General features: G+C 43.9%; 1 protein-coding gene across 5 annotated transcripts in view; it reads left to right on the top strand.

The window, feature by feature from the left end:
* The window catches only part of SALL1 (spalt like transcription factor 1), a 16,272-nt gene extending 9,470 nt beyond the window's left edge, over nucleotides 1-6,802 (top strand). For all 5 annotated transcript variants that reach the window (XM_006121131.4, XM_006121133.4, XM_075940255.1 and 2 more), the window contains 2 exons: nucleotides 873-4,282; nucleotides 5,292-6,802. In XM_006121131.4, the coding sequence (XP_006121193.2) occupies nucleotides 873-4,282; nucleotides 5,292-5,732 (3,851 nt within the window). In that variant the 3' untranslated portion in view covers nucleotides 5,733-6,802. The remainder of the gene's footprint in view (nucleotides 1-872; nucleotides 4,283-5,291) is intronic.
* The last annotated feature ends 15,406 nt before the right edge of the window (nucleotides 6,803-22,208 follow it).

Below are 22,208 nucleotides of genomic sequence, written 5' to 3'. Positions count from 1 at the left end.
GTGAAAATCCACAGTGTTTCCTTTGTGTTGATGGAGCTACTCCTGATTTACACTACTAAAACTGAGTTCTGAATCTATCCCAAAAGGAGTTCTTTTGATGAAGAGTAGCAAAGCAGTTTTTTGTCATTCTGCAGTATTAAAACCAAACGTGTGTCAAAACATAATAGGGTTAAGAAAAATATTTGATTAATGACACATAAATATTTCTTATTAAAGATTTTTTCCTTTTTATCCTGCTCAAAGTCTGCAATTGCAGTGGAATTAACTTTTGATGTGAAAACTGATCTTTGCTTTAGAATCAGAGTTAGCTTTGGTCTTATATGGAAACTCAAAAGCAATATTTTTTTGAGTTGTTAGGCTATAACTTAGTAATATGCACTTTTTTCTTGTCAGCGACTGATTGGGACCTTGAATGACTACAAATTAGTTTAGTGACAGGGGCAACTGTCACAGATATCTTTGAATCAGTTGAAAATGAACAAGGTTGACAGGAACTTGAGAGTCTAATGGGTCCTTCAAATGGTTGATTTGCGCTCAGTGGACAACTAGACAATAAGCAGTATGAAATATTGGAAATCAATACTTTGCTATGGAATTTCATTATGCCCCAATGTCTTCAGTTCATAGTATTTTATATTTTGATGGATTATCTAAGGGAAATGATCGTCTAAGACATAGGAAGTGATACAGCACCCATGTGCAGTCTTAAAAATCAGTCATGAGCAATATTTGTGAAGCACAGATATTGATCTGTTTTCACATACATTCTTTGTTGTAGTCAGAGTTAAAAAGTACATTTAAAATTAAAATGTCCTAAAGAAATTACTTTATTTCTGCTCAGTTTCTAATCCATCATCTTTTGATGTTTTTAGGAGACACAGAAAAGGGTCATGCAAATCGAACCACTAAGAACAAGGACGCCCATGTCTGTGGCAGGTGCTGTGCTGAGTTCTTTGAATTATCAGATCTCCTGCAACACAAGAAGAACTGTACTAAAAATCAATTAGTTTTAATTGTGAATGAAAATCCAGCTTCTCCTTCTGAATCCTTCCCTCCTCATTCCCCTTCTGATAATCCTGATGAACAGATGAATGACACAGTTAATAACACAGATCAAGTAGACTGCAGTGACCTTTCAGAGCATAACAAACTTGACAAGGAAGAATCCATGGATGTGGAGGCTTCCAGCATTAACAATAGCAGTGGCAGTTCCAAGAGCGTCAACAATAGTATTACAAGCAGTAACAGCTCCACAATGGGTACCTCAGCTATAACAACCTCTCTACCTCAAATAGGGAATCTGACAGCATTAGGCAACTTTTCAGTGATAAATAGCAATGTCATAATTGAAAACCTTCAAAGTACAAAAGTTGCGGTAGCACAGTTCTCACAGGAAGCAAGATGTAATGGTGCATCAAACAATAAGCTTGCTGTACCTGCCCTAATGGAGCAACTGTTGGCTTTACAGCAACAGCAGATCCACCAGTTGCAACTGATTGAACAAATTCGTCACCAAATATTACTGTTGGCTTCCCAAAAAACAGACCTGTCAACATCTTCTAGCCCTTCTCAAGGTACTTTACGAACATCTGCCAACCCCTTGTCCACGTTAAGTTCCCATTTATCCCAGCAGCTGGCTGCGGCAGCTGGATTAGCACAAAGTCTTGCTAGTCAATCTGCCAGTATCAGTGGTTTGAAACAGCTACCCCCTCTACAGCTACCTCAGAGCAACCCTGGCACCACTATTCCATCCAGTAGTGGCTCGTCTCCAAATATCAACATATTGGCAGCAGCAATTACAACACCGTCCTCAGAAAAAGTGGCTTCAAATGTTGGTGGCTCACAGCTCAGCAACCCACCAGTATCAGCATCATCTTCACCAGCTTTTGCAATAAGCAGTTTATTAAGTCCTGCATCTAATCCACTTCTACCTCAACCTGCCCCTAATAACTCGGTTTTCTCCAACCCCTTGTCCAATCTTGGAACACCTGCAGAGGATTTAAACTCCTTAACTGCCTTGGCACAGCAAAGGAAAAGCAAGCCACCAAATGTAACTGCTTTTGAAGCAAAAAGTACTTCTGATGAGGCATTCTTTAAACATAAATGCAGGTTCTGTGCGAAAGTTTTCGGGAGTGACAGTGCCTTGCAGATTCACTTACGTTCTCACACTGGTGAAAGGCCCTTCAAATGCAACATATGTGGGAACAGATTCTCCACAAAGGGAAACTTAAAAGTCCACTTCCAGCGTCATAAAGAAAAATACCCTCATATTCAAATGAATCCATATCCAGTGCCAGAGCATTTGGACAATATTCCTACAAGCACAGGTATTCCTTATGGGATGTCTGTCCCACCAGAGAAACCTGTAACTAGCTGGCTGGACAGCAAGCCAGTTTTGTCTACTTTGACTACTTCCGTTGGCCTGCCACTCCCACCAACCATTCCAAGCTTGACACCATTTATCAAAACTGAGGAGCCTCAACCTATTCCCATTAGCCATCCTTCGGCTAGCCCTCCATGTTCTGTCAAAAGCGACTCGGGAGTAGCTGATCCTTCTGCAAAAAATTCAAATGGGCATTCGGATGAGGCAGAAGTCAGTGCTTTGCCTACTGCAAATGGCAAAGCAGAAGAAAACACTCAAACTTCAAACTCCATCACAAATATTAACAGCTCTGTGAGCTCACCGGCAGCAGACCCTGGCTCCAACAGTATTGTTGCTTTTACAAATCCACTGATGCCTCTAATGTCCGAGCAATTTAAGGCAAAGTTTCCATTTGGAGGACTGCTAGATTCAACGTCCGCATCAGAAACATCCAAGTTGCAACAACTGGTAGAAAATATTGACAAAAAGGCAACCGATCCTAACGAGTGTATTATTTGCCACCGAGTTCTCAGTTGCCAGAGTGCATTAAAAATGCATTATCGCACACATACTGGTGAAAGGCCATTTAAATGTAAAATTTGTGGTCGTGCTTTCACTACTAAAGGAAATTTAAAGACTCATTACAGTGTTCATCGTGCCATGCCCCCCCTGAGAGTACAACATTCGTGCCCAATCTGCCAGAAAAAATTCACCAATGCTGTGGTGCTCCAGCAGCATATTAGAATGCATATGGGAGGACAGATTCCCAACACGCCTGTCACAGAAAACTATCCAGAGTCAATGGAGTCTGACACGGGTTCTTTTGATGAGAAGAATTTTGATGATCTAGACAACTTCTCAGATGAGAACATGGAAGACTGTCCTGACAGCAGCGTGCCAGATACCCCTAAATCTGTTGATGCGTCCCAAGACAGCTTATCTTCTTCCCCTCTGCCACTGGAAATGTCAAGTATTGCTGCTTTAGAAAATCAGATGAAGATGATCAATGCAGGTCTTGCTGAACAACTTCAGGCTAGCTTAAAATCAGTTGAAAATGGGTCAGTGGAGGGAGATGTTATGACAAATGATTCATCATCTATTGGTGGTGATATGGAAAGCCAAAGTGCTGGAAGTCCTGCTATCTCAGAGTCTACCTCTTCTATGCAGGCCTTGTCCCCATCCAACAGCACTAATGATTACCACAAATCACCAAGTATGGAAGAGAAACACATAAGAGCTTTACCAAGTGAGTTTGCCAATGGTTTGTCTCCAGCCCCTGCTAATGGCGGTGCTTTGGACTTGACATCTAGTAACACAGATAAAATAATTAAAGAAGAATCTTTGAGTATGCTCTTTCCTTTCAGAGACAGAGGTAAATTTAAAAACACAGCGTGTGACATTTGTGGCAAAACGTTTGCTTGTCAGAGTGCCTTGGACATTCATTACAGAAGTCATACCAAAGAGAGACCATTTATTTGCACAGTTTGCAATCGTGGCTTTTCCACAAAGGGTAATTTGAAGCAGCATATGTTGACACATCAAATGCGAGATCTGCCGTCACAGCTTTTTGAGCCCAATTCCAACATTGGTCCTAATCAGAACTCTTCAGTTATACCTGCTAATTCATTGTCCTCTCTCATAAAGACTGAGGTTAATGGCTTTCTGCATGGCTCTCCTCAGGATAGCAAAGAAACACCTTCTGGTCTTGTTCCTCTGGGGCCTTTGCCATCTTCTGCCACCTCACCAGTTCTGCTTCCAACTCTACCCCGAAGAACTCCCAAGCAGCACTACTGCAACACATGTGGGAAAACATTTTCATCTTCTAGTGCTTTGCAGATTCATGAAAGGACACACACTGGTGAAAAGCCTTTTGCCTGCACTATTTGTGGAAGAGCTTTCACAACAAAAGGCAATCTTAAGGTACTTTCCTTCTTGCTGTTCTTATGCTGTTACTTTAAAACAAACTATTTACATCTGTTGTAAACAATGCTACTTTTAAATATCTGGGGCATGAAAAATGGTTTTATTTGGTTAGCTTTGATATCAGTAGATAATCTTCTACTTAGTGCCTGAAGTTCTGGACAAGATTGAAGCGTATAATGCAGCAAGCTATTTCTGGGTTGATAAAATCACCAAACTCATTACGTAGCCTATGAAAAAGAATAAGACAAATGTTGCTAGAAAGTGTTCAATTAAAGATATGCATTAAGTGTACAACATATATTACTTATTAAGCAATGTAGCTTAAATACACTATTTTCATAACTATCATGCACAACAGGCTTTTTTCTAACATTCTTTAATAGGCATTATTTTAATTGATTGTATAACTAACATTTCCTACTGATGTGTTGAAAAAGCAAATATACTTAAGTTTTAGAACACTAGTTGATCACTTTACTGTGTACATGTTTCTGTTGACAGAGTATTTCTCTAGAGATTTCTGCCAGTAATGTGAGATGAATAATTACTTTCAGGCCATTCTGTCTGTACACAAGGCTCTCGGATGAGCAATCAGTAAAGGATACTTTCTTCCTGTCTGAAAAGAACACTTATAGGGAAAGAGTGTCAAATATAATACTTACCTTTGCAATGAAAATGGACATAGCAATTTTAATCCTGAAGTAACTATCTACAATTGACTGAATAACATAAGGCTATTATAAATTAAATACATGTAATGAAAAAGAGTAATAAATAAGTAATGTATTATTCATCAGGAAAAAGCTGCATAATGCTGGTACCTAGGTCCAGATGCATCTTATTTGTTACTGATCTAAACTGGAGTATTACATCCTTTACTTTTATTGGGTTTTTTTACGTAGTAATGACATGGAGACTGCTTTGTTTTATGTTAAGGTATATTTGATCAGTGAGAATGAATTCTACTGTTAACCACCTTCCTTCCCCACCCACTCCCTTCTTTCAGGTTCACATGGGCACTCACATGTGGAACAGCACTCCTGCGCGACGAGGCAGACGACTTTCTGTGGATGGTACCATGACATTTCTAGGAGGCAATCCTGTAAAATTCCCAGAAATGTTTCAGAAAGATTTGGTTGCAAGGTCAGGAAATGGAGACCCTTCCAGCTTCTGGAATCAGTATGCAGCTGCACTCTCCAATGGCTTGGCTATGAAGACCAATGAGATCTCAGTCATTCAGAATGGTGGCATCCCTCCGATTCCTGGAAGCCTGAGCAATGGTGGGAGTTCACCTATTAGTGGGTTGACAGGAAGCCTGGAGAAGCTCCAGAATTCTGAACCTAATGCTCCTCTAGCTGGTCTGGAGAAAATGGCAAGCAATGAAAATGGGACAAACTTCCGTTTCACACGTTTTGTGGAAGACAACAAAGAAATTGTAACAAATTAGAATAAACTTTATCAATAACATTCCTGCAAATAGTGCAACCAAGGGAGTTGCTTTTTACAAATCTACAAACTACAACATTATAAACACATTCTTTTGTACCATGTTCTACTTCTAGAGTTCTAAGAGAGCTTATTTATTAGTGATATAACCTTGCTTTGCAAACAAATGCAAGCATTAACTTTGGTCTCCTGTATTTTGAACTAAATACTAATCGACTAGAGTGCTGTAAACTTGCTGTAACATTTATGGCAGTTGCAAGTCTGTTCTACTAGGTGATCTTTTTCTGGCATTAACTTATTTTCTATACCCAGTTTAACATGAACTCTGGTATTGATGCAACACCTCAGTGATGCATTAGATCTCTAATAAAAGTGTGTATATAAATGTATACTTTGATCGCGCTGGAAATTTTATCAGCAACACATTGTTTAATTTTCCAAACAGAATTAAGGACTGAAAGCTGAAAATATAGACTGAACAGTGTGGGTCCTTTTACAAGCTCAGTTTTTGATTTTTATTATAAAATTAAAACTGCTTTAATTTTTGTAGATTTAACATTTTTTGTTTTGAACTGTTATTTGTATTGTGCTTTTTACTTGAGTCGTCTTAAATGTTCATAAGTTTCTGTACAGTAATAAGCACGCAGATTATTAGAGAAGATACAAAAGTGTTGTTTTGGTAGTTGAAACTGAGACGTAACATTTTGCCTTGTAGGTATATTCATTATAGAAAATGTGCTGGACTTTCACAATGCTGCTAAGTATAGCATCTTGAACAACCTTCCATGGACAAATGTAGATGCTCCTGTATATACAATAAGAAATATCACTTTCATTAAAATGTACATATGTTCCTTGCAAGACCAAGTTCTACTTCTTGACCAGGGGAACAAGGATAGTGTTTGTTTATTTTGTATTAGGTATGGGGGGGAGAGACACAACTTTGGACTGTTACATGCACTTTCTTGGAAAGTTGAAAGGAAAAGAGGTCCAGTTTCTTTAACATTTAATACTAACAGAGATACTGTAATTTTACTTGAGTAATCAAATACATTTTTGCAACAGATAAAATGTTGTCTCTTTTGTTTTTAAAGTGTATTTGTATTTAGTAATGTCTCTGACTGTATTGTTTAACTTTATCCCTGGGTAATGGAGGACTATCCAGGTATGTATGTATATATGTTTGTATCTATGTGTGGTATTCACATGCGTATTGCATATTAATGGCTAGTATATATTTGCATATCCACTAGGAGTGGGAACCTTGTCCTATAACAATTCAGTGATATTAATCCCAATAATCAAACTAGATATTTTGACATTCTTCATCTCTTTATAAAAAATGCTGCTAAAATGGCCTTATCAAGATGAGGTAAGTTTCCTTTGAAGGAAATTTATATTGGATTTGAGGCTTCACTTGGTTGAAATGTTTTATATTTGATATTATATTTACTTTATTCTGTGAGACTATAGAACTGTGGCATATTTATGCTACTTTGTAGGAGTTAAAATCTCCATTTAAAACCTTCATATATGATAAGAGGTTTATAGCTTGAAGAGGATGAGGGGAGGAATCAGTCTGGGCTGGCTTACTACAGGCTTGATCCATCATTCTTTATGTACCCACAATATAATTGAGTTTATTTGGATTTTTGGGACACAAGTTTGGCTCCACAGTTTTTGCCTGTGAGGGTTTTTGTTGTTGTTGTTTTGTTTTGTTTTACTTCAAATTAAGTCTTAAAAATAATCATTTTGGCAGTTTATAAATTATGCAGGTTTAAAACAAATGAGAATTTCTAGTTTTATGTATATTGTATTTTTGCACTCTTGTGATTCAAATAGTCTTATTTTAGTGTCATTTTCACAAAGAATAGCCTATTTCTTGTAGCCTAATTATTTCTGTTACCTTAAATTGGAAGCAGGGGAGAATGTACAGTATAATGCTGAACTTAACTTGAAAATTATCTCCTGTGCAGTAACTATTTTTCATAGGAAATTTTCTTTCATTTTGATGACTATGCATCATAAACACTAATGCCTTCAGAAAATGTATGTGTTCTACTGTTAGTTTATATATGACTCATCTGGTATATAAATATGCAGATTTGTTAACATGTAAATGTACACCCGAGGAAGCCTGTATCAATGTGAGTAAGAATTTTGAGTAATTTTAGCGTAAAGAACAAATTAAACACAGTAATGATTTAATTAAATATGATCTTTTTAGAATAACTTTTGTGTCAGCAATTGGCAGAAACAAGCAGACTTTTAGCTTTAAATGGTTTTTTAAAATTTTTTTGTTCATTTAGAACCTAAGGTTCATTGGTGCTTTACTTGTGCTTTTCACCAGGGGCAGTATTAAGCCATGTAAAACTCAGACCTTCATTGAAAATAATAAATTAGGGATCATACGGCCCTGCAGAGGGAAAACCTCATGCATTGTTGCCTTTGATATCCCTGAGGAAGAAAAAAGTGAGATAGCAGAGACCTGACCTTTTTGCTGAAACAGCTTTGGCCCCACACTTGCTCACTTGGCTGCAGGAAGAGCTAGCCAGTGCAGATGAACCTTTGGCAAGAATGTGGTAAACTCAATCACAAGTTTGATGGCAGTGTGTGACACTCACCTATGAGTAGGGTATTGTCTATAATTGATGTCCTTTTTAGTATTTGGTTTAAAAACTTAATCAAAACTCTAGGTGGTGTTGGTAAAGGCTCTACAATTTTTAGATACAATGCTTTTCTAGAAAACATCAGAACTAATTGCATGAGGAAATCTTTCAGTCTTGTCCTGATGTAAGGTAACTTCTCAGCTCCTAATTGGCTGCCTACCAGCTGATTTAGGATGCTAAGAGGGAGAGTAACTATTTAGCCCCTGTCTTCCCTTGCCTGCTAAGCTAAGGCTTGGGGAAGAAGTTAGCATGTCTCACTTTCTCCAAGGTCTAACACCCTCTGCATCACAGGGTTAATTGTATGTTGAGCTGTAGCACTAAGCATTAGGTGACTGTGCTCTGCAAGACTTTTGCCTTAGATGCTATCTAAGCATGATTTTTTTTTTTTTGTTGGTGATGGTACTGGAAATAGTGTCTGTTCATGTGTTTAGGCCTAAGCACAATTCTAAATGGAGAAAGTATCAGAACCTATATTGGAAGAGGGTATTATTTTAGAGAGAAGGAGATTTATAATACAGTATAAGCCATATTTCTCTTCTCTTTCAATTGAGAGATGTGCCACATGGTGTTCTCTCATTAGCTTACACGAGGTAATGGCCCTGGAGCAGAAGCAGCAGCAAGTGCCGGAGTTCGTGAAATCATCCACCTGCTGCTTTGTCCTTCTAGATGAGGTTGGGCTCTGCTATTCCTTTATATTCCTGCACATAAAGTCCGTGGCTCGGTACAGGGGCCTCGCAGCTAGGAAGTACAATGCCCTCCTCGGTGGACGCAAGCCAAGGATCTTGGCGCTGGTGCCTCGTGTCTAAAGATCCCGGAGGAAGGAGCAGAGACGGGGGCTGGACCACAGTAGGCAAAAACCGTGTCGAGCCGAGGGTGGGAACAGTGCAAGGGAGAGGACAGGGTAGGCTGAGCGCAGGAGGAGGAGGGAATATGATGGAAGACTTTGTTTTATACCAAGACTGAGCTGGCACCTGGCCCAGCTGGGCTTGGCAGAGGGAAGTGGCAGCAATCCCCGGCTCGTTTTTTTGAAAAAGAGGAAGGATGTAGGGGGATGGGCTTTTCGCCGCTGGGGGTGAGGCGATGAACTCGAGCCTTTTTGCCTGACCGGGTGCCGGCTGAAGTTGCCTGGCCGATCGGGGAGCTGTGCCTGGGGCGAGAGAAGCGACTTGGGGAGCGGGAGCCCGGCCCGAGGGGGAGTGGACGGCGAACAGTCGCAATTGGGTTTGGGGGCCTTGAGCGTTTTTTTTTTCCTCCCCAGGATCATTTCAAGCGCCTCTCCACGTGCCGCTCCTCCATCCCCGCCCGGTGCAGGTGTGAACGCTCCCTGCCCCTCCCCCAGTCCTCTGTGTTCACACGGTAGCGCCCCGGGACCGCTGTCCTTAGCCTCCCGCTTTGGCGTTAAGATCCGAGTCCTGCCTGGAACTGGCAGCGGCGGCTTTACCAGGCCCCGAGTCGGGGCATGGCGCACGTATGCGGCTTCTAGGGGCGAGTTCAGCCCCGCCCCGCCCCGCGAAAGCCAAGCCCCTGGGTAGCCAGCGCGGCGGCTCGCTCTGAACTCTCCTGAGCCCGTTTTAAATCCCCCCCCCCCCCACGTGTAGCCAGGCTTGGCAAGACGAAGAGGCGGGAGCACGGGCCCCTGGGTACGAAGGGGGACAGCAACGTGGAGCCAGGGACTGGGGGGCGGCCCAGCCCCACAACTCCCCCGATGCTGGGGGCGGGAGGGGAGGCGGGGGCTTCCCCCCCCCGCACACTGGCTGGGGCGGAGACAGCGCTCCCCCTCCCCCCATCCGAGTGGATTGCCTGTAATTAGCGGGGGAGATTTCCCTTAACGAGCCCTAAAAGCGAGACTCCTCCCCTCCCCCCACACACACACACCCGCCGAAGGCGGATTCGCTGCCCACCCCAGTCACACCCTGCGGTGCCTTCCGATCCGAGCCGTGTCCCCGCGGGAGGAGGGGCTGGGTTATAGCTCCGGGGCCGTAGGGCACAAGCTGCTTTTACATAGCTGCAGGGAAGTCCCGCTTTGAGGGGCAGGGCTGGTGACTGGCAGCATCCTGGAGGGAGCCCACGGTTGGGCTCAAGTTCTCCAGCATAGTGGGTCCCCCATCGGTGCAAGAGGGACCCTGCGCCCCTTACGCAGCTGTCGGGGCCCGATGCCACCTGCCTGTCCTTCCCCTTACACCACATGAGCTGCCCCTGCGTTTGGGCAGGGACCCGACTTGCTCTAATGCCGCTGATCCCTAGGCCGCTGTCTGCCAGTCTCCCTCTCCTAGGGCCTGCAGCCTCCGAGGTCCGCGCAGGGACCGGGGGAAGGGGCTGGAGCAGATTGTGTGTGGCTGTGGCTGATCTTTAAAGGCGAACGGTTACGTCGGGAGTTATCTGACACTAGCCCTTGGAGAAACAGGCACGGGAATGAAACGAACCCGGTTCCCCCGAGCGCTCTTCTGGCAAGTTGAAAGTATCTCCTAAGTCCTTCCCCCCTCGGCCTGGGACCCCACCTCCGTGCACTTCCTTGGGGCAGGATTTAATTCGTGTGCATTCAATTAATCCTTAGCCACACAGGTAACAAATCAATGGAGCCTTCGCGCCGAATTTTTCTCATTAGTGACTAAATTCCTTCGCCTCTTTTCCCTCTCCCTTTCCGTCTCAAATCTATCAATCCATCTCCGCATTCATTACATTAGCAGGAGCTTTTTTATCCTGAAAAATAATTTATATTATTTTTAAAATTTCGATTTAAAAGCCGGGAAAATGGTATTTTTGAGACGCCTCTCTCCTCTCCTGAACGAAGACAAACTCCCCAGCCGAGTGTGGACGCTCGCTGTCTATTTCCACGTAGGTTGCTGGATTCTAACTTGCTTGTAACGTGCTGTCTGGCTAAACCATTTGTTCTAAGCTCTCCCATCAACTCTACCCTAACGAATTTCCGAGCTGCTCGTAGAGCCCGGCTGTGAATGATTGGGCCAGGGGAGGGAATCCATCACTCCCTGTGTATTTGGGAGCAGAGATGGATTGGAAATTAGTTGCCCAGAGCACGCCCGTCGATTAACGCAGATCCCTAACGCGAGGGGTGTGCAAACGAACATGGAAAGGGGTGTGTGCGTGAACCGATGAGTGCCCAGTACAAACCCCCATTGTACTCCTTGTAACAGGAGAGGGGAGAGGAGTCAGTGAGAGGACGGGCTGTAAGGAAAAGGACCACCAAGACGCCTGCCCCGAACCCTCACTTTGAACATGTATTTGGCCATAGACAGCAACCCCCCAGCCTAGCAGCTCCTAGCCTAGCAGCCGGACAAGCGGTTGGCAAGCGAGTTCGTGGCACCGCATTTTGTCCTGAAATCTTGGACTGCGGCGGAAGGGTTACGTGGTGCAGGAGACGCTTGCAACAGATCCGTAGTCAGTGCCTCTCCCGCGTCCCCGGGGTGCACAGGCAGCGGCGAGCGCACAGTCGGGCAAACGAACCCCATACAGGGCGCTGCCCGGCCAGGGGGAACGGTGTCACTCGAGAGCACGAGTTAGCTTGGACAGGGAATCTCTTCGAGGGTCCCTCCCAGTACATGGGCCAGCAGTGATCGCGGATGGGGGTTACTGACTGAAATCCCTCGCTGCCTGTCTCGGAGTCCTGGTCTGTCGCCGGGAAGGGGCACACGCTTGCAGGGTGCGCCTGGCCGCGTCCTGCCCCTCTCCGATGGTTTGTTCAGTTTGGACGCCCCTCCTCCCCTACCATCGAAATCTGCTTTGCCTCGAGCACGGGCCACAGCCAGGCGCTGCAATCATGTGTTACACACTGCTGGAAAAGGAGCCGTGCAATCCGTAAACCATTTGCATTAGAGTTAGCAGCTAAGTCTAAAGCCCAATGATAAAAAGGCTTCCCAGAGAGGGGGGCTTGTTGATCTTGGCCTCCAGGCAAAATGTGAAGAAGCACTAGATGTTTGGAACTATCCAGAGGAAGAAATGGAAATAACAGTATGGAGAGAAGCTTCAGGAGGTAGCCCAGTTAATCTGTACAGAATAAACTGAAAAAAACAAAACAAAAAACAAATGGTTTGGTAGCACTTTATAGACTAACACAACATGTAGATGGTATCATGAGCTTTCCTGGGCACTTCTTCAGATGACTGGAGTTTTGAGTTTTGGATGTGCAGATTAATTTAAACTGAGTAGATGCTGGTATTATTGTGTATAGCTTCTGACAAGTACTTAAACACGCCATTTGTGTCTTTAAATAGTTTTACATTTTCGTTTAGTTAACTTACCCATATAGGTAAATACAAGCTTATCAGTAAATATTGTGCTTTACATTGACTATGATTATATGAAGCATAAATTTGCTGCCTTGTGACCCTAGATTATCCTCCTAAATGTTTCCATCGCCCTAAAATAGCTTCTTTCCACAGTCTGACTCTCCCTTCAATACCATCTCCCCTCCCCCTTCCTTTGCTCTACCTGTAAAGGCTGCAAGTAAGCAGTGTAGGTCAGGGCCCACAATAGCAGGGGGAAAGCACCAATGCAGAGAGGGAAACTGTTGAATGAGGTGTGCTCAGAAGGCAGCTGATGGAGGGGAAGAGGGATCTGGCCAGAGCAGCGTGTATGTTGTCAATCCAAGAGATTCGGGAGTGTGGTAGGATACTGGGATTATCAGTGCTCTGTTCTAGAACCATGTTGTCAACTACTCTCCGACACAGTTATCAGAAATATGGTTTCTCTGTCCAGTGCAGAAAAGGGGTGGTTTTGATTTGTTTTGTTTTTCAGTCCTGTAAATGTAAACCATGTTTCAGACTCTCCTTGCTCACTGGAATGTCCAGTCATGGTTGAAATATGTTCTATAACAGGTTAGCTAGGGACATGAAACATGTTGGCGCCATATTAGTCTCACACATAGTCACAAATGCTACCACAGATAGGACCTAAATGCAGCGATTAGTTCTGAAACTTCTGGTGTCAGTTCTGCTGTGCAATGGGACATGTATCCCTATTGTCCAGTGCACTTAGCATGTGTGCAGACAGGGCTAAATAGCAGACCAGTGCCAAAGCACAAAGGTTTGGTTTTTGTTTTTTAAAGTTCTGAAAAATGCAGCATGTCTTGTTTTTACCATAAACCCTACAGCTACTTTAGGATTCTAGCATCAGGTGTTGCAACTAGAGCAGTATCTATGAGAAACATTCAGAAAAGTGGAGTGTTGTGACACAATGTGGTGAATTGATCTCTGCTGCCCACCACCTTCTCTCCTTTTCACATCCTTCACCACTGGTATATCTATTTTTTAAAAATGTCAAAGCTGATTCAGTTGGACTAGACTAATTGGTTAATGAATAATAAAGGAAAGGCCATGATGAAAAAACTATTTTAAACAGAGTACCCTTTAGTGAGGATGATTTATCTCAACCATCTAGTATGTTAAGACTACAACTTTCCTTGACTATGCTACTAAGATTTTAACAGGTTAGTTATTACAATAGTTAATACCTATTTAAAATGTACCTTTTTTTCCCTAGTGAAGACAAGCCTATGAATAGAGCCCTGCGCAGATACAAAATTGGCATCTGCATCTGCTTCCGCAAAAATGATTTGCAGATATCTGCAGCCACATCTGCAGATGCAGATTCCTGTGGATATAAAACAGATATCCCCAAACTTGCAGGCTATGTCTACACTGCAGGCTTCTTGCGCAAGAATGGCCGTTCTTGCACAAAAACTTTCAGAGCATCCACACTACAAGCCTGTTCTTGTGCAAGAAAGTTTACAGTAGATCGTCAGAAGAGAGGGTTTTTTGCACAAGAGTTATTCCTCTCCCCACGAGGAATAAGACTTTTTGCGCAAGAGCTCTTGCGCAAAAAGGCTATTGTGGATGGGAAATGAGGTTTCTTGATCAAGAAGCCCCTATGGTTAAAATGGTCATCAGAGCTTTCTTGCACAAGAGAGCATCCACACTGCCATGTGCTTTTGCACAAGAGATGTGCTTTTGCTCAAGAGCATCCAGGGCAGTGTGGACGCTCTCTTGTGCAAGAAAGCTCTGATGGCCATTTTAGCCATAGGGGTTTCTTGCACAAGAAACCCCTGTTCCCGTCCAGTTTTTGCGCAAGAAGCCTGCAGTGTAGACATAGCCACAGGGTTTTAGATACAACATTTGTATCTGCAGATGCATCTGTATCTGTAAAAAATGAGCCATGGATATCCACATCTAAGTGGATTTGCAGGGCTCTAGGTATGAAGACTGCTTTGGCCCTCTTTACACTAGCTTATTTTCTTAAAATTGTCTATACTACAGGTCATGGAGCTAACAGCCCATTGAGAGGAATAGGGCAGTTCTCATATTCAGAGCTACGTGCTTCCCACATTTTCAAGTGTTTCTTGCTATTCAGGAGATCTAGAGACCTACTTCCTTGAATGGAACCTGAGATGATGATGCAACCACATAACTCCAGGCACTGGGGCCGTAGGCAAGGGACTATAATATCAGCTCTTTTTTTCCCTCCTGGATTTATGAAGCCCCAGGGTTGGAAGAGCCTGGCCAATAGGACAAGCAGTTGCAAACCCTTTATAAGGAAACAGTTGATGCAGGAAGAGACTCCTGGGGATGCCAAGTGGTCTGGAGAACTGCACAATGGGCAGGAAGCTGAGCTGAGCCAGTTGAAGCAGGAGGTACAAAACTACTTGCAGATCATGTTTGGCAAAGATGGGGGGAGGGGGAGCTGGGCCGGGCCCACCGTGGCAGGTGGGGAGAGGCTTCAACCCCCACTGGTTAACCTTAACCTGCAAGCCTCACCCATTAAAGGTGGGGTTTACCAGTTAACCGGTTAAACATTCACATTCCTACAGGGAACACTGCCACCCAATGTCTATGTAAGTCACCAGGATTCTCACATGCATCCACATAACGGGAATGAATGTAGATGGCTGGAGCAATGTTCAGATGCCAGTCCACTTCAGCACAAGGAATTTGCACACATGTGTTCCAGAACACCTTAAGCTGGAGTTTGTGTGGGTTGGGGGTCTTCCTGTTAGCTAAAAGAGCCCAACAGAAGTGAAAAATTGATATATTTTTGCAAGCAGGGTTCAAGTCTCCAGCTGTGGTGAGAGCTGCTAATGAGAATTGGGCTGTCTTATGAGCTGATGAGGCTGATAGTTAGAGGGCTCCGTCTTGGGAATCCCTTTTCTATGGCTAATAAACAAAGTTAAGTGTTTTTTGAAGAATATGTACGTGGGAGTTCTGTGACTTTTTTAACATGGCTAACTATTGTTACTGTCTCTGTATGGGCCTGGTTCTAGAATGAATACTGTGGATGAAAGACTGCAAAGATCTCACCTGATCCTGCTTCCTCCAGCAAACGCTATTTCCACTGCAAACAGTGTGCTCTTTTTGTTGCACTCCCACAAGACACTGGCACACACAATACAATGTTGCTAAACTATAATTCACCCATGTGTAGCTAATGGCTAGGAGATAACATAAGCACATCTTACCTCCTTGTGGTGCTGCTTCTCTATACTAGAGAAAACGCATTAGTTTAACAAAATCAAATTTAAGTTGAACCATTTATACCAGGGCAAGTACCTACACGGATTCACTGAATAGGTTTAACCCTTGCTTAAATCAGTTTAAATTCCATTGGCTTCCAATATCTATTAATTTTTTCAGCCCACTGCTGTGTGAGAAACTAGCAAGTCATTTAAGGTCACCATTCCTGTGTGACCCATACCAAACAATGGGTTGTGTTCTTGTGCTCTCTGTTGGCTTTGTAAAAGCAGTTAATTAGCCAATCCTGTATTCCCAGAACTGCAAATATTCATGTCGTCATCGATAAAGGAAGTGCACAAACAAGAAAGTAAACAAAACAGAATGGATTACAATGAATTTAAACATGCAGGAAATAAATCAATATTTGTCAAATGGGGGGAAAAAAGGTAAAATGGGTTGTGGGGAAAATGTGCAGGTTTTGTAGAGACTCATAAATCAGTGCAGGTGAAGAGAGGATGGCAGCATCTAAGAGGAATGATCTGAATACAGTTTCAGTGTTGGTGCTATTTAGAATTTTCTTTCTTTACCATTATTATGCTGCTTAGTTGCTTATTCATATATATATATATCAATCATAGGCGTGCACAGGGGGTGTGCCAGGTGTGCCCAGGCACACCCTAATGTCTCAAAAAAAGTGGCTTTGCATTTTAATTTAATCGCATGATATGCTCTTTTAGTTTTAAAGTATGGATTGTTGTATTATGTACTAAGCACTGAATGTAGAAATATAGAGAAAGCCCACATTCGCTCGCAGCATGTCCTTTATGATTGAGTATTCAATAAATGTTCGCCTTTAAAAAAATAAATAAATAAAATTCCCTGGGTGTACACCCTAATGAAATGTGCTGCGCATGCCTATTATATATAAGTTGTTGTAATTATATTAGAATGTCCAAAGTGAGTTTTATTAACATATTAATTGTGCATATCTGTGCTTTGGAACTCTGAAAAAATGCATGAAAATGTCCAAAGGAAGGTTTGTCTTTATGGAGTGGCATAGACTATTGGAATGACTACATTGTATCTTTTTTTAAAAGGGGGTGTTCTTAAACTGGGTTAGTTAACCTGGGTTAAAATAGCAGTGAAGACACAGTCACTTTAATTTTAACTTGGGAAAGCAGCTTGAATTTAATGCCAAGCTGTTTGGCTACAGCTGGGGGCATGCCTCCCAGCCCAGATAACTGAGTCTCAGAAACTCAGCTTGAGTTAGCACACTAATATATCTATGTAGACATTGTGATACTGGCCGATGCCTGGGCTCACATGCTAAAAATAGAAAAGTTGATGTTGTGGGACTGGCAGAGGCTCTGACTAGCCATCTGAGCTCAGACGGCTTGAGAGCCTGAGCTGTTCTCTGAGTCAATGTCCTTGCTGTTTGATCTAGTGGAGACTGTACCCGGGCTGGAAGGCACTCTCCCATCTACAGTGTAGGCATAGCCATGTGGGCTGTAATCAAGCTGCTAATCCAAATTAAAAGCATGTGACCTTTGTGGTACTGGGTATGTCTACAGAGCAGTCATGGGTGATAATTGTAGCTCATGTAGTCATGCCCATGCTAGCTTTACTCTAGCTAGCTCGGGTGCTATGGCAATGAAGCTGCTTCATCATGGGCTTTGGCACGGGCTGGCCACCCTCATAATTGCCTTGGTTTTCTGCCATCCAAAATGCTGTATAGCACAGGGGCGGCCCTAGACTAGCTGCCAGCAACTGGCGCCCGAGGCGAACCATGTGATCAGCGCCGCCACCTCCAAACCCCTCAATGATATTGCACCACCATTTGGCACCCCATTTAACTTGGCGCCCTAGGCGACCGCCTAGTTTGCCTATATGGACGGGCTGCCCCTGCGGTCTTTTTGAAAGATTGAGCTCACAACCAGAAAGGCAGGGCAAGTTACAGTGGACAGGCTTTTTAACATTGCTGGGTTTTTCAGAACTATTCCTTATTGACCCACAAAAATTGCTGTCCTGCAAGGCTGGCTGGCCAGCTGGGCTCAGCTCCCCACTCTGGACTGCGTGACCTAGCCTTGGATGCATGGAGTCAGCATGCCGCTCAGTTTTGGCTTGGCCCCTTGATGGGTGGGGTCAGCTGGGCCCAATCTGAGTGAGTGACATTGTGATCCCCATACACCAGGATGCAATGCTACTTGCTCAAATTTGGTTCAGCTTGCCCCCTCAGTTTGCTCATCCACAGTGAAGCATGGCTTGAGTCCCTCCTAGGCCACCTTGCCTGTTACCCACATGCTCCTTTGGAAAGGGAAAGTTGCACTCTCCTGGCAAAGGCAGGATTCTGAAAACACAGCCTCTGCCTTCCTGCTGTGCCTGGATCCCCTTCTGCCTGCAGGTTTGAATCCCGGCCTGTCCCTTGCCAATGCCATGCCTGCCACCAAACTGAGTCCAGATGCTCCTTGTGACAGGGTGTTTGCCTTGCACTGGTCCTTTAAGGGCAAAACCCCAGATCTGAGCTGAGGCAGCTGTTGCTTATGAGGGCCCAGCTGGGGGCTATATAAAGAAGGGCTCCTGGAGGGAGAGGGGGAACTGACTGCTGCTCTGAAGAGAGAGCAGTAGGGATCTGATGGCAAGGGAAGCAGGAGGATTCTTGGAGGTAGAGCAGTGCTGGAGAAGGAAGGAAGGAAGGAAGGAAGGTAGGTCTGGGGAAGCTCTAGCCAAGCAAGCTCCCAGGCTGCAGGGCCTGAAGCAGCCAGGTTAGGCAAAGGCAGTAGGTCCACATCCTTTTGCCAGTGATGAGTGGCCATTACAGACTGCAGTCTGCCCCAGAGGCAGCGGCTAGATGAAGACTGGTAGTGAGTCACTGAGTAAAGGTGGGTCCAGGAGAACTGAGTGTTCCCTGAGAGGAGAGCAGGGTGCCCTGGGGAGGGAAGGACTCTGGGGTTCAAGCAGGGTAAATGCCAGTGCGCGCCCTCCCCCCCTCGAAAGGGGGCTCAGACACTGATGTGGGAGTAGCAAGAACATGGAGAGACACCAGCTAAAGGGAGGCATCCTGTGAGTCAACAAGTTAATTCCCAGGACTGCTGGCTGGGGGTGCCATGGTGGTGAGTCTGCCCTGTGACACTCCTCAAGACCTCTGTGGTGTATCTACTGCATAATCCTAGAACCATAGAGCTGGAAGAGACCTCAGGAGGTCATCAAGTCCAGCCCCCTGCCCAAAGCAGGACCAATCCCAACTAAACCAACCCAGCCAGGGCTTTGTCAAGCTGAGACTTAAAACCTCTAGGGATGGAGATTCCTCCACCTCCCTAGGTAACCCATTCCAGTGCTTCACCACCCTCCTAGTGAAATATTTTTTCCTAATATCCAACCTAGACCTCTCCCACTGCAACTTGAGACCATTGTTCCTTGTTCTGCCATCTGTGACTACTGAGAACAGCCTCTCTCCATCCTCTTTGGAACCTCCCTTCAGGAAGTTGAAGGCTGCTATCAAATTCCCTCTCACTGTTCTCTTCTGCAGACTAAATATACCCAAATCTCTCAGTCTCTCCTCATAGGTCATGCGCTCCAGCCCCCTAATCATTTTGGTTGCCCTCCGCTGGACCCTCTCCAATGCATCCACATCCTTTCTATAGTGGGGTGGGGGAGCCCAGAACTGGACACAATATTCCAGATGTGGCCTCATCAGAGCTGAATAAAGGGGAATAATCACTTCTCTGGATCTGATGGCAATGCTCCTCCTAATACACCCTACTTGCCATTAGCCTTCTTGGCTACAAGGGCACACTGTTGACTCATATCTAGCTTCTTATCCACTGTAATCCCCAGGTCCTGTTCTTCAGAACTCATTCTGGTATTCCTGCACTTCAGGGTTGGGAAAAGCAATTTTCAAACTTCCATGAAAGTGGCCGTATACATGTGAAAGTTTTGCAGCCACTGCTGATAGTCCCATAGCCATATCCCCATGTGGTCCCACCAGTCTATGCTTGTCGCATGGCACCAGAACTAGTGTGCCACTGTGTCAAAAGAATTGAACGCCAGCAGTATTTGCATCACTCTACTCAAGTGCTTTGCAGAAGAGTGTGTTCATGGCTTTCTGAGAGTCTTCCTCATTCGTGCAGAGCCTGAGTATATTACAGTATACTCCACCATGGTTAATATGATGACCATAATACTTTGCTTAATGGGTTCCATGATGGATTCCATGCTTATCCTGCAAAGACATCTGCACAGATAACCGGGGTGGGGGGAGGGAGGGTGTGAAAACACTACTTGCCATTGCTTTCAGGCAGGGGGAAGAAAGGAGAGGAAGGAGATTAGTGCACTATGAGACATTGACGACACTTATCCAGAGCCACCTGCTTCACAATTTTGCTCTCAGCGTGCACTGGGAGCATAACTCAGAATACAAAGTGGTGGTAAGAACTGTGGAATAGTTACCCACAGTGCATTGCTCTCAAAGTCAACTGTAGCCATCTTACTGGGAATATGCTACTTCAAACTACATTGAATTCTGGCACACAGTGGAAACATGCACTTTTCAGAATTGGGGGCCAAAAATCAACCTTAACAAATTCAATTTTATTTTAAGTGTAGACCAGGTCTCCATGGTTTTTGGAGAGGGGGGAAAAAGTGGTATTAGTGCCTTTAAAGGTTGTGCTTCCCAGACAGTTTGGGTGAGGCTTTTTGTTGTTATGCTTTCCCGTTAGAACAGGACACAGAACACTTTGTGATCACTGAGCGCTTTGGCTTTGTTGATATTACAGTCCATGTAGGATGATGCAGATTAGCTAACGTGAGTAAAGGATATATCTTTTCTGTACTGTAGACGTACCCTGTGTCTAAAACAATCCAAGTAGAATTCCCAGCTCTGAGAGGCCAAATCACTCAGTATCTCTGTGAAATGGGGTTAATGACATTTTCTCAGTCCTGCTGTATCGATATGTCTACATAGCAACATTATTTCAAAATAACTTACTCTGTGTTTACACAACAGGCAGTTATTTCAAAATAATGTCGAAATACTGTCAAGCTGGAGGACTTCTTACTCCGACTCCTGTAATCCTCATTGTAGAAGGAGCAAGAGAAGTCGGAGGAAGAGTGCTCTATTTTGAAATAAGTGCCAAGTAGATGCTCCCTATTTCCAAATAAGCTACCCAATTGATGTAGCTCCATTTGCGTAGCGTATTTCGAGTTAAGCCCTGTTGTGTCTTGGGTATTTTGATTGGAAGCTCTTTAGGAAAGGGGCTTTCTTACCTTGTATTTGTATAGTAAGCAGCTACTGTATATTGGAATCTAAATTGTTATAATAGTGTCTAATAACAACCCTTCTAAATTTTCACTCTCATGTGAATAACTGCCTGTGAGCTCAGCATGCTTGTAAGTTATCAGGGGAAATAACTATGATGAATGCTGTTTAAAAGCCAAAGTAGTTTTATGTGCATTTAAATTCTTTATTGTATGTGTAAGAATTCATTTTACCATCTATTTCTGTGAAACATCTCAAAAGATTACTATACCTTTCACTGAGCTATGGGATGTAACACGATGGGATACAAAATTCTCCTTATGGATAATACAAATACCCTTTGCTCCAGTCCAGTGCCGGGGCAACACTTAGGCTATGTCTACGCTACATTTATTTGCAGAAGAGGCAATGCAAATGAAGCACCCATTAGCATTTTCTTCCACTTCATTTGCATAATCTTTTCCGATTTGTTTTGCACAAGAGGTTTTTGTGGAAAAACAAGCAGTGTGGACATGTCCATTTTGTGCAAAACCCCCTTTTTGTGCAAGATTCTTGTGCCTCTATTTTACTTATTCCTGTGCCTTCAGGAGAGCAGAAATATAGTTCATTGTCAGACTAAGTGATATTTATGATAGATGAGTTTTGATTGGCATTTTAGGTCATTTTTGTATTGTTTTACTTTATTTCCCACAGAGTTATTGTGAATGTATCAATAAAACTAAGCAGATGGAATGTCAATACTAATTGGGGGGCAAAATATTTGGTCATTAAAAACTCTGGGTTAGAATGTCTGGTATGGCAACGTAAAACTAGAACTGTGGTCACAGTTCCTCCCCCTGCTTGTTCTGGGGCTGAAGGAATAACAGAAGTAACGTAATTTAGCGAATATACCCCGCGGATTATATTCGTTTTTAACACCCCGCACCCTCCCCCCCAGGTGCGGGGGGGGGGGGGGTGCGGGGTATACAGAATTTTTTTTACTCACCAGGTGGTGAGTCACCTCTTTCTGTGGCTGTGCAGCCGCCAGCCTCCGGGCGGGGGAGCACTCACTCCCCGGTTCTTGAGAAGCCGCAGGAAGGGGTGGGGGAGCGCTC

This window comes from Pelodiscus sinensis, chromosome 12 (assembly GCF_049634645.1).
Source record: "Pelodiscus sinensis isolate JC-2024 chromosome 12, ASM4963464v1, whole genome shotgun sequence".
Taxonomy (NCBI): Eukaryota; Metazoa; Chordata; order Testudines; family Trionychidae; genus Pelodiscus; species Pelodiscus sinensis.
This window is presented reverse-complemented; position numbering and strand designations above follow the sequence as displayed.